Source organism: Arvicola amphibius, chromosome 4 (genome assembly GCF_903992535.2).
Source record: "Arvicola amphibius chromosome 4, mArvAmp1.2, whole genome shotgun sequence".
NCBI classification, from domain to species: Eukaryota; Metazoa; Chordata; class Mammalia; order Rodentia; family Cricetidae; genus Arvicola; species Arvicola amphibius.
The window spans coordinates 19,555,748-19,568,146 of record NC_052050.1 but is presented as its reverse complement, the minus strand read 5'-3'; the positions used below and the strand labels follow the sequence as shown (position 1 = coordinate 19,568,146).

The 12,399-nt window shown below is 46.4% G+C and overlaps 1 protein-coding gene across 1 annotated transcript; it reads left to right on the top strand.

Annotated features, from left to right (window-relative positions):
- The first annotated feature begins 818 nt into the window (after positions 1-818).
- On the top strand, positions 819-7,683 carry Cfap97d1 (CFAP97 domain containing 1). The gene is made up of 6 exons (XM_038328562.1): positions 819-942; positions 1,855-1,925; positions 2,183-2,301; positions 6,176-6,299; positions 6,650-6,706; positions 7,542-7,683. The coding sequence occupies exons 1-5, from the start codon at positions 819-821 to the stop codon at positions 6,704-6,706; spliced, it is 495 nt and encodes a 164-aa protein (XP_038184490.1). The 3' UTR covers positions 7,542-7,683.
- The last annotated feature ends 4,716 nt before the right edge of the window (positions 7,684-12,399 follow it).

Genomic DNA, 12,399 nt, shown 5'->3' with positions numbered 1-12,399 from the left:
AGAGTCCCTAACTCCAAAGCGGTAAATACAGCGTCTGGAATCCAGGAACCCACACTCTGAATCCGACTCTACCACTTACTAAGGTTTGTCTTATGTTTTTTGTTGTCTTTTATTTCACACTTAAGTTTTTGAGACAGGGTTTCACGTAGCCCAGGCTGGTTTTGAATTTTCTAGATAACCAAGGATAACTCTGAATTTGATCCTCCTGCCCTAGCTTTTCGGAGTGCTAGGATTACAAACGTTTGCCACAGCACCCGGTTGCACGGACACAGATCGTAAATGTTTCATTCCCGAGGAAAGCTTACAGTCTCACAGCTTCAGGGAAGCATAGCTCAAAGGGCACGATGAGGGCTGGAATTCCTGCCTTCCTGCCTGTGCTAGCCAGGGACCTCCACACCCACCACAGGTTTCCTCCCCCCAGCCTTGAAACATCAACTTTCCAGGCAGGTGGGGAGCTACAAAGCCCGCTTTCCTTCATCATGACGTGGCCCAACTTAGCTCAAAACCGAAAGCCCAGCGCAGAACTGTAAATGCTTAGGGGAGAGAGAGAGGTGCTACTTACCCTAATCCAATCATAACACAGGGCATGTAAGTACCGGATCATTCCACACCCCATCAACATATAGAAATTTTATCTCAACTTAAAATTAAAAAAAAAAATCCGGTGCCCAGAGACAGCCAGACATGTTCTTCTCCTCCATTGAGACTTGTCCCTGATGTCATAACTGGGTAACTATGACACCCCATCATAGGGACAGCTGAGTGCCTCACAGAGGAGTCAAGGTGTCTCATTTCTAAAGTGAGACTGGGAGGAAAAGATGAACAATTCCCTGGATTACCTGGCCTACCCTGTTATCGTCTCTAATCACAGGCAAAGTACAACCTTCAGGAAGAAACTGGACTTTGGCCACTATGTATTGCACAAAAATAGAGTACAAATAGGTATGTGGGCAGTTGGGGCTGGGCACCGCTATTGGAGGTTCTAGAAGGACCCACCATAGAGGTAGTGACAGGAGACTTCACCAGCCCTGGCCTTATCTGCCTGAGTTTGGCCAAGAGGACATTGTGATCAGGGACAGACTTTATCTTCTACCCGAGCGTCCGTGTGCTGGAAAGAATCATTTTTTAAAAAATATTTATTTATTTACTATGTAAACAATATTTTGTCTGCGTGTATGCCTGCAGGCCAGAAGAGGGCACCAGACCTCATTACAGATGGTTGGGAGCCACCATGTGGTTGCTGGGAATTGAACTCAGGACCTTTGGAAGAGCAGGCAATGCTCTTAATTGCTGAGCCATCTCTCCAGCCCTGAAAGAATTATTTTTTAAACACTTTAGAGCCAAAGTTAGAGAATGTGAGCGCAGTGCCCAATAGACCATCTAGTAATGTTGGGAAGGTATGGAAGACGCCATTTCATTCGATGGAAAGGGATTTTATCTCTAGGAATTTTGAGACAGACTCTTGTAGCCAAGGTTGGCCCGGAGCTCGCTGGCTGAGAGTCAAGGATGACCCTGAGCTCCTTGTGGTCCTGCCCCCACCTCTGGAATGCTGGGGTTACAGGCCTGCAAGTCATCACTTTGGTTTAGACAGTCGGGGTATCAGACCCGGGGTCTCTGGCATACTGAGCCCCTGGCACTCTTACTGACTGAACGGCTTCCCCGCCCGCCTTTACGGATTTACCAGCCCTGACTGCTCAGTCGTCTCAGTTCAAATTCCCTAGAGATGTCAGATGGGAAAATCAAGTCTCACTGAAGTTGCTGTCAGAATTCAAAAGCAGAACGTTCAGTCGTTGGGGTCGCGTGGCCTGGTGGTTTTTCCAAAGCCGTGCTCTAACGATGCTCTTTGTCCTCCAGTGAAGCCGACTGTCGATACCAAACCTCCAATGGCGCACACACATCACATTCTAAAACTGAGCAAACTCCAGGTATTTTACTGCATTTAAAAAAAAAAATCTTTATTCTAAAGAGACCCATTTCCCCAGTGCCTTCTAAATATCCACCAAACTAAAGTCATTACCATTCCTCCCCTGATATTCACCAGCAGTTTCCCTAAGCCCTGTCCCGGGCTCCACCAGGGCTCTCGGTGTGCCCCCTTTTTCTCAAAGTCCCAGAGGAAGGGGCTGCAAGCCACTGTGTGGAGGCAGCACAGTGGTGATGTCATCATGGGGGGGTTTCTTGCCAGGGTGAACAAAAGAGAATCGACAAAATCGAATATGAAAATAAACAACTATGTCAGAAAATTGCCAACGCCCATCGCGGCCCCGCCAAGGTGGACTGCTGGAATGAGTATCTTTCCAAAAGGTAGTGTTCATGCTCTCTCCCTCTCCCTCTCCCTCTCCCTCTCCCTCTCCCTCTCCCTCTCCCTCTCCCTCTCCCTCTCCCTCTCCATTTCATTCTCAGGAAAGCCAACCTTCCCTTTGGGTTTGAGTGAGAGAGAATCACTCAAAGGACATTATGGAGAGAAGCAAGAGACAAAACTACCAAGACTGACAGCTTCCCAAGCAGGGGGTTAAATCCCACCTTTGCTGTTATTTAAGAGAGTTCCCCTAGCTCTCTTCAGAGCTTATCCCAAGCACACACTTGCGTACCTTTGCAGAATGCCCACCTGTCCTGCTGGTTCAGGTGCAAGGCAGTGAGCAACAGTTTCTTTTTTTAAATTGATTTTTATTGAGCTCTACATTTTTCTCTGCTCCCCTCCCTGCCTCTCCCCTCCCCTCTTCAACCCTCCTCCAAGGTCCCCATGCTTCCAATTTACTCAGGAGATCTTGTCTTTTTTTACTTTCTACTTCCCATGTAGATTAGATCTATGTAAGTCTCTCTTAGTGTCCTCATTGTTGTCTAAGTTCTCTGGGATTGTGGTTTGTAGGCTGGTTTCCTTTGCTTTATGTTTAAAAACCACCTATGAATGAGTACATGTGATAATTGTCTTTCTGTGTCTGGGTTACCTCACTCAAAATAATGTTTTCTAGCTCCATCCATTTTCCTGCAAAATTCAAGATGTCGTTTTTTTCTGCTGTGTAGTACTCCATTGTGTAAATGTACCACATTTTCCTTATCCATTCTTCGGTCGAGGGGCATTTAGGTTGTTTCCAGGTTCTGGCTATGACAAACAAAGCTGCTATGAACATAGTTGAGCACATGTCCTTGTGGCACGATTGAGCATCGTTTGGATATATACCCAAAAGTGGTATTACTGGGTCTTGAGGAAGGTTGTTTCCTAATTTTCTGAGAAATTGCCACACTGACATCCAAAGGGGTTGTACCAGCTTGCATTCCCACCAGTAATGCAGAAGTGTTCCCTTTACCCCACAACCTCTCCAGCATAAGTTGTCATCAGTGTTTTTGATCTTGGCCATTCTTACAGGTGTGAGATGGAATCTCAGAGTTGTTTTGATTTTCATTTCTCTGATGACTAAGGATGCTGAACATTTTCTTAAGTGTCTTTCAGCCATTTTAGATTCCTCTGTTGAGAGTTTTCTGTTTAGGTCTGTACTCCATTTTTTATTGAATTATGTGTTCTTTTGGTGTCCAATTTCTTGAGTTCTTTGTATATTTTGAAGATCAGACCTCTGTCTGATGTGGGGTTAGTGAATATCTTTTCCCATTCTGTAGGCTGTCATTTTGTCTTGTTGATTGTGTCCTTTGCTTTACAGAAGATTTTCAGTTTCAGGAGGTCCCATTTATTAATTGTTTCTTTCAGTGTCTGTGCTGCTGGGGTTCTATTTAGGAAGTGGTTCCCTGTGCCAATGCGTTCAAGTGTACTTCCCACTTTCTCTTCTATAAGGTTCAGTGTGGCTGGCTTTATGTTGAGGTCTTTGATCCATTTGGACTTGTTTTGTGCATGGTGATAGATATGGATTTATTTTCATTCTTCTACATGTTGATATCCAGTTATGCCAGCACCACTTGTTAAATATGCTTTCTTTTTCCCATTTGATATTTTTGGCTTCCTTGTCAAAGATCAGGTATTCGAAGATGTGTGGATTGATATCCGGATCTTCTATTCGGTTCCATTGGTCCTCCTATCTGTTCTTATGCCAATACCAGGCTGTTTTCAGTACTGTAGCTCTGTAGTAGAATTTGAAGTCAGGGATTGTGATGCCTCCAGAAGTTCTTTTATTGTACAGGATTGTTTTGGCTATCCTGGGTTTTTTGCTTTTCCATATGAAGTTGAGTACCGTTCTTTTGAGGTCTTTGAAGAATTTTGCTGGGATTTTGATGGGCATTGCGTTGAAGAGCAACAGTTTCTTTCTTGGTTCTGGAGGCTAGGGAATCCAGATACACAGGAAAGCACCAGTAGATTCTGGGTTGGACTTGGTGTGGAGGCTGCTTGCGTTCTGCAGAGACAGCCATCTTCATACTGGAACCTCATGGCAGAGGAACAGGAGTTCTCTCCCCCAACTTCCTTTATGAGAGTGCTAATCCCATCCCCAAAATCTCACCTCTTAATATCACCTTGAGAGTTAGTGGTCAGGCATATAGGTTTGGCGGATCTACAAACATTCAGATTTAGCACCATAACCAAGACAATGCTATGACCCTCCAGCAATCAGTTCCATGAAAACCCTTGACCAAGTACTGCGTGCTAGGTGTCTCTGACCATAGGCGAAATGAGGAACATTATTTCCCAACCCCAAACACTTGCAATCTAAGATGTAACGTTTGTAAAAACCCATACTATAGCAGTGTGAGAAGGACTAGGAACGTGCACACCAGGGAATGGTCATATATATATATATATATATATATATATATATATATATATATATATATATATATAGAGAGAGAGAGAGAGAGAGAGAGAGAGAGGAAGGAGGAAGAGAGAATTCCTGTGTCTACCAAGAGATTGCAAACAAAGCTGAAAGTCAAGGAAAGGGAGATGAACCAAACCTTGACTCCAGGCACGTGTGCCTTATCCACAGGATGCCTTCCTTGCTTATACAAACCACGTTTCCAATCCTGGTTTCACATTACAAACCTTGGGAGATGTTTACAGCATACTGAGGTCATGAGCATTTTTTGTCAGAAACATAGATGAACACATGTGTGTCTTTCCACACGTCCAGACTTAGCAAATAATGATAAATGCACAAGTCATGAACTATTGTTGGCAGCAGTTTGTTACATACTGCCACGTTGTTTTTGAATCACCCTGACTGAGATAAACAGGGGTCCTTTACTCCTATCGTAATTACTATATTAGCTCTTAGGTTACACATTACATATAGTAAATGTCTCTTTACGCATGTCTATGTGTAAGATGCATAATGATGACCAAAACTCAAAGAAAGTCATTCACATATTTAAAGAGGCCTGGGAGGCCAAAGCTGGGAAACGGATAAGGACTCTGTCTCTTTGTTGGTGATATAACCCAGACGGAGGTCTTGGAGAGGCTGCTGGGGCTATGGGCAGAAGAATCGGGTAGCAGGGTCAGGTTGAGCGGTAGAGTTGAGTCCAGCTTCGGAGGCAAGTGTCAGACCCTACGTGGGTGAACAAATGGGCAGACAGGAAAAACAGATGGCAGTTCAAGAATCGGCAGAGGGGACTGAGCTGTCCTGAAGCCCCTAGGACAGTCAGTTCGCAGCCTGTCCCTTGACCCACATATCTGGTCACATGACCGGTGACTGGGACCATCAGCATCTAAAACAAGCTGCCGAATTTTTTCTGGGGTTCAGATGAGAGAGCTACACCCTTTCCTCAGACTGGCTCTTGAGCCCCAGGTTTCTCTTAAGGTTTTAATGCACCCATGCGCTCCTGCAATTCCAGCTCACCTCTATAAATGGATAGGATGGGAGTCTCTCTACTCCTGAATAAGTAGATTAGTAGTGACATGTGGGTGGCACTGGGCAGATGGTGCTATTCAAATGTTCTCCCAGGTGCAGCCTCCCCTTCTAGCCTCAAAATAGCATCAAAAGCTGCCAGGGAAGTGCACTCTCTTAGGGTAAGGCCCAGGGTGAAAACAGTGTCTTATGCAACATGGAGTCGCTGAGAGTTGGAGCATAGTATGCAACACTGAGACCTGAGCTCTATCCCACGTCAACAGTATCTCCCAGCAGGCAGTGGGGCTGAGGCTCCCGACAGACACCTGCAAATGCTTCATGGATTTTCCAGAGCACACTGGCTCAGACTTGAGAAATGCTTTCTTCTTCACCCACCCTGGTTTTGTGTTTTCCAGCTTAAACAGAGAAGCAAGGAACCGAGAGCTAGTGAGAATCACCATGGAAAACCAGGGCATCCTAAAGAGGCTGGGCGACCGCAAACCCCACTATGACCGCAGGGCATCGGAGGTGGACTGGCAGGCACGTGGTCACTCTTGTCACAGTTCCGGGTGTATGTGAAGTTAGGCTATGCTCAGCGTAGAGACTAAACCCTAAGCAGCTTGGTCATGTGAAAGGCATCAGTCACTCAAAGGAAAACCCACATGGCAAGCATAGCTCACAAACTGGGGAATGACCAAAGGCACCTTGGTGATAAAAGCTACGGAGTCAGTTTCAGAAAATACCAATGAAGTAAAGCTCAAGGGAGCCATGGGCAGTGTTTTAAAACCCCCCTCTCCCTACCTTTCCTAAGCCACTCTTAGGATTTAGAATTTCAACTCTCACACCCGCGTGCCCACGTTGACAAGCCTTTCTGATTTTTTTCCTTCAAGAATTCAAGGCGCTATATCAGAAATACAACAAGATATCTTCTCTCCCGTGAAGAATAGGTATGTCATTTTTATAATAGCGCTTTACTACCGAAGTCCCGACAGCTCCACGAATGGCCGACGAGAGCCCTGGGGGGGGGGGGGGGGGGGGGGATGAAGAGGAGATGGAGAGTTCCAGGGAGCTCAGAGCTCTGACTTTTCTGGGAACGGTGCTTTTGTATCACCAGCTTTGAGGCTTTCTGGGAGTCTAAAGGGAGTGATGTGTACCATTAAGACATTGCCAGGCGAGGGCAAGATGGCTCAGCAGGTAAAGGCTTGAGCCCGACGGACTGAGTGTGATCTCCAGAGCCCACGTAAAGATGGAAGGCGAGAACCCACTCCACAAATGCTGTCCAGTGACCCCTGTATGTGTGCTGTGGCAATGAGCCCCACCTCCCTGGTGATAATTTTTATAATGTTTTAAATTTAAAAAAAAATTAGGGCTGGAGAGATGGCTTAGTGGTTAAGAGAACCGCCTGTTCTTCTAAAGGTCCTGAGTTCAACTCCCAGCAACCACATGGTGGCTTACAACCTCCTGTAATGAGATCTGGTGTCCTCTTCTGGCCTGCAGGCCAGGCAGACCACTGTATACTTAATAAATAAATAAATCTTTAAAAAAATTAGCCAGAAACCCAGGCTTGAAAGCAAGGTCTAAGGTCCATGACTAGTAAAGGGCACTGCTATTTGTGCATCGTAGTAGACGCGGTTAGTAACATGCTCTGGGCCTTCAAGGAAGGAAGAGACGTGGATTCCCAGGCTCTCCAAAGAACAGTGCTATTGTTGATATCCACCCCCTTTTCCTCCTCTGCCTCCTCCTTGTCTTGTTCCTTCCCCCCACCCTTGCTCTGGACACAAGGTTACTCACCATGGGAAAGACACAGAGAAGACCCAGGATTTCTTGGCTGCTGAGAATCTCAAGATACTCCAGAGTGACTGCATGCCCCATCTTAGGATGTTCCAATAAAGCTTGGCACATAAAAAAGGGAAGGCAAATGGAAGGATGTGATGAGCCTTTTATTCGTATTCTACACACACACCTGCGTGTTCATGTGGGGATATTTGTGTGTGTGTGTGTGTGTGTGTGTGTGTGTGTGTGTGTGTGTGTGTGTGTGTGTGAGAGAGAGAGAGGGGGGGGGAGGAGGAGAGAGAGAGAGAGGGATGAGAGAGGAGAGACCGGTGCGTAGAGACCCAGTCTGACTGACGTTCGGTGTCTCCTTTGATCACTTGTTTTTGAGACAGCATCTCTCACTGACCCCAGAGCTCATTGACTGAGCTAGGAGACCCGGCCCCTGAGCTCCAGAGATCTGCCTGTCTCTGTGCCACCCCCACACCTGGCTTTTATGTGGGTGATAAAGACTCAAACATGGGTCCTCAGCTTATGCTGTAAACACTTTATTAACTGAGTCATATCCTCAGGTCCTAATTTGTATTTTTGTTTGTTTGGGTTGGTTTGTTTTTCAAGACAGGGTTTCTCTGTATCTTTGGAACCTGTCCTGAAACTCTCTCTGTAGACCAGACTGGCCTCAAACTCACAGACATCCTCCTGCCTTTGCCTCCCAAATGCTGTGATTAAAGGTGTGCGCCACCACCTGGCTCTCTCTACTTCTTAAATGATGTGTGTGTTGAGGGCAGAGGACAATCTCAGTGTCAGAGCTCACGTCCCGCCTTGTTTGAGACAGATCTCTTTGTTGTTGGCTGTTGTGTGCACCAGACTAACTTACCCTTGAGCCGCTGGGAATTCTCTCGTCTCTGCCTACCAGTGGACTGGAATTACAGACACAGGCTACCATGCTAATCCTATTTGGGCTCTGGGAATTTGAACTCAGGTCTTCAAACTTGCATGGCAAGTGCATTAGCCACTGAGCCATCTTGTTAGTCCCTCCTCCCTCCTTTTGAAATACAAGTGATTCCTGCAGAAGTATCCAGCACCACGTTAAGATGGTGGTTACCTTTGCTTTGCCCAGCAGCAAGGGCAGAGAAACTGAAAAGGTGTGAGTCTGTTCTAGTTCCTTCTGTGTGGCTGGTTCATCCTTCTGGGAAGTCCCACCCCTTCCCTGGTTCATTTCTTTGTCTAGAGCTGCCTTTGGGGCAGGTCTCCAGTTTGGTTTTGCTCCTCTGAGAGCACTGTCAGTCCCCCCTCATTCCTAAGATAGTCTCTCGGAACGCAGGCTTCAAACATTAATAGTTCTTTGTCCTCAGATCGTGACGTGTTCGCCACCTCTTCACAGTGTGAAAATAGAACCTGAATTCCTTTCCTTCCTGGCTATTTTTTTTAAAAAAAACTGTTTTTAAGGTTGGTCTTCTTCCCCCTTAATCTTCAGTTTCTAGGAGATTAATCAGGATATGTGCAAGCTTGTGTCTGTAATTCCAGTCCACTGGTAGGCAGAGACGAGAGAATTCCCAGCGGCTCAAGGGTAGGTTAGTCTGGTGCACACAACAGCCACCAACAAAGAGATCTGTCTCAAACAAGGCGGGACGTGAGGTCTGCCGCTGAGATTGTCCTCTGTCCTCGACACACACATACTCATACTGAAATTTGATTTGATCCACTTTTTTTTTTTTTTTTTTTTTTTTTTTTGGTTTTTCGAGACAGGGTTTCCCTGTAGTTTCTAGAGCCTGTCCTGGAACTAGCTCTTGTAGACCAGGCTGGCCTCGAACTCAGAGATCCGCCTGCCTCTGCCTCCCGAGTGCTGGGATTAAGGGCGTGCGCCACCACCGCCCGGCTTGATCCACTTCTTGAACTGGAGGTTGTCTTTCTCTAGATTTGGGGGGGAGGGGTGTCAGCTCAGCTGCTGTTTTCCTGAATATTACTGCCATGAACCTTATGTCATCTGCTCGGACTCTGATGCTATAACTATCATACTTTTGAGTTCATCCGAGTTTTAAGTTTTGTTTATTTTTTGCTTCCATAATTAAAAAAAATTAGTGTGTCCATTTCTGTGTACAATTTGGGGGCACGTACCATGGCATAAGTGTGGGGGTCAAAGGACACCCTTGTGGAGTCAGGGTCTCTCCTGACACCTTTACCTGGTTCCAGGGATGGAACTGAGACCACTGCGCTCCGGAAGCAAGTGCCTTTACCCGCCGAGCCATCTTTCTTCCTTTCTTCCGCAACCTTCGATGTGTTCTCTTTTAGGTCTGTGTCACCACTCAGGTTTGCCGTTTTCTGTTTTGTTTGGGGCAACTAATTATTAATGTCACCGTGCACCGCGTTGGCGTACCTGTAAGTTGCGTGTCTCCTTGTTTAGGACGTGGCTTTTCTGGTTGGGGTAGGACTGACTGATTCAGCTGCATTTTGAGTATCTGGGTACCTCAGGATCCAATTCCAATATTCTGTCTTGGTCGTGGTCATCCTGCTTAGGCACAGAGCTGAGGGTCTTTCCTTCTCTTGTGGGCTTAAGTTCCAAGGTGACAGCTTTGCAGTGCTGTTCTGTTTGCTTCCTTCTCCAGGGCTCCTGCCTGGCCCCCAGGGGTATCTTCCGATGGGTCGAAAGGGCTTCTGTGGGCTGTGGTGACACTGCAGAGGGCAAGCAGGCACTACGTGGCTCGGGTCTCTGTCACTGGGTGGAGGGCACCAAGGCACAGGGCTGCTGTCACTGCTGCTAATGAACCGGGACAAGTGGTGCCCGTGTGAAGTGAATGCCGGGAACTCTAACGGACTTCTCTTTCTTTGCCTGGTAAACAAGCGTTTCTTTCTTTTTTTTTTTTTTTTTTTTTTTTTTTTTTTTTGTTTTGTTTTTTTTGTTTTGTTTTGTTTTTCGAGACAGGGTTTCCCTGTAGTTTCTAGAGCCTGTCCTGGAACTAGCTCTTGTAGACCAGGCTGGCCTCGAACTCAGAGATCCGCCTGCCTCTGCCTCCCGAGTGCTGGGATTAAAGGCATGCGCCACCACCGCCCGGCAAACAAGTGTTTCTTATTTCCTCATTTATTTATTTTTGTCTTTGCCTGAGGCTGGTTCCGTGTGAGGCCTCTCGATAGCCTGGTCTCTGGGCTATGAGGGACATAGAAGCAAGTGCAGGGGACCCACCACATTGCCAGAGACCCCAAGTCTGTTCCTACGCAGCGTTTACCGTGCTCTGACTTCCTTTATGCGGGGTGTTTAACTGTGTTTAGAGGAGGAAATAAAAATGGATTCCACACCACTGTGTCCTGAAACCACTGGCCTAACTCTAAAGGAAGAGCTGGTTAGAGAAACGGAGGCGGAAGTGGATGAATCCGCCAAACAAATGCAGTTGATTGGTTCTTAACTGTCCGATCCCAAACTGGACTTTCTTTTTTTAAAATATTTATTTATTATGTATACAATATTCTGTCTGTGTGTATGTCTGCAGGCCAGAAGAGGACACCAGACCTCATTACAGATGGTTGTGAGCTACCATGCAGTTGCCAGAAATTGAACTCAGGACCTTTGGAAGAGCAGGAAGTGCTTTTAACCCCTGAGCCATTTCTCCAGCCCCCAAAATGGACTTTCTATGTAAGCTCAAGTCTGTAACTGTAAATACATCAAGAGCTGTCATTGTTATACCTGTACTCCCAGTACTTGGGAAGCAGAGGCAGGAGGATCATGTATTCAAGGCCACTTTGGGTGAGGCCAGCCTACTGAGATCCGTCTCAAAAAAGATCTGGAGAGATGACTCACTAGTTAAGAGCATTGGCTGCTCCTCCAGAGACCCAGATTCGATTCCCAGCACCCACATGGTACACACACACAGACACACACAGACACACACAGACACACACAGAGACACACACACACACACACATGCGCGCACACCACCACACACACAAAGCCTGATCCTGTGACTGGTGGCACAGATGGCCAGAGTGACACTGGGTAAGTCTGTACACACCTTAACTCCCCACATGCTAGAAAGCACTGGGGAGATCATAAACAACAAAAGCACTACTCTCTGAGGCTAAGCACATTTGAGTGGTGACTGGCAGGGGTTATAACCTCAAATCTCTCTTTTGCAAGGAACGGGCTGGGAGGCAGGGAAAACTACATCACTGGATCAAGGATGCCATGCTCTGATGCTAAAAACCATGTGGAAAGAGCCAGAGGCAGACGAGTTCTGTAATCGATAAGTGATGTCTGCCACAGGGGGCAGGTTGAGCAGTGGCAACACAGGATCTATTTAACATTCTTACCTTGAGAAGTCCTCTAGAGCTACATTCTCGGTAGCTGTAGACACATACCAAGGACTGAACTGTGTTTAAAGGCCCCAGGAACAAAACAGTGTTTCTCGGGAGGCATAGAGCCTTCCTGGCTTGCAAGTCAGGAGTGAGGAACTTTTGCCAACCTTTTTGCAGGGGTAGGGGGGCTCAGAACACACATACTGCAGGTTGAACTGGACTTGGACTTGGGTTTACACACACTCCACCAATACATATTTGCAAACTGGTACATTTATTTTTTGTAACAACAATTCTCTGCTTTGATAAACGGCAATAACACATCTTCCAGATGACACCTGTCCCCGGGGGCCCTATCCTCTCTGCTCCCATGGATCTCATAGCAGACAAAGAGCTGAAACATAACTTGTCCTGGGAGAGGGGACGACACTTTAATTGCAAATAAATCAAGCCCGTTTTCATACCTTACCTCACACTGGGTTACTACCATCTCTCATCTGAGAATTGGCTAAAAATAAGGAGTAAGCAGAAAATGACTCTTTAGTATACTAGACATGCATTTTTTTTCTTTAAAAAAAAGTCA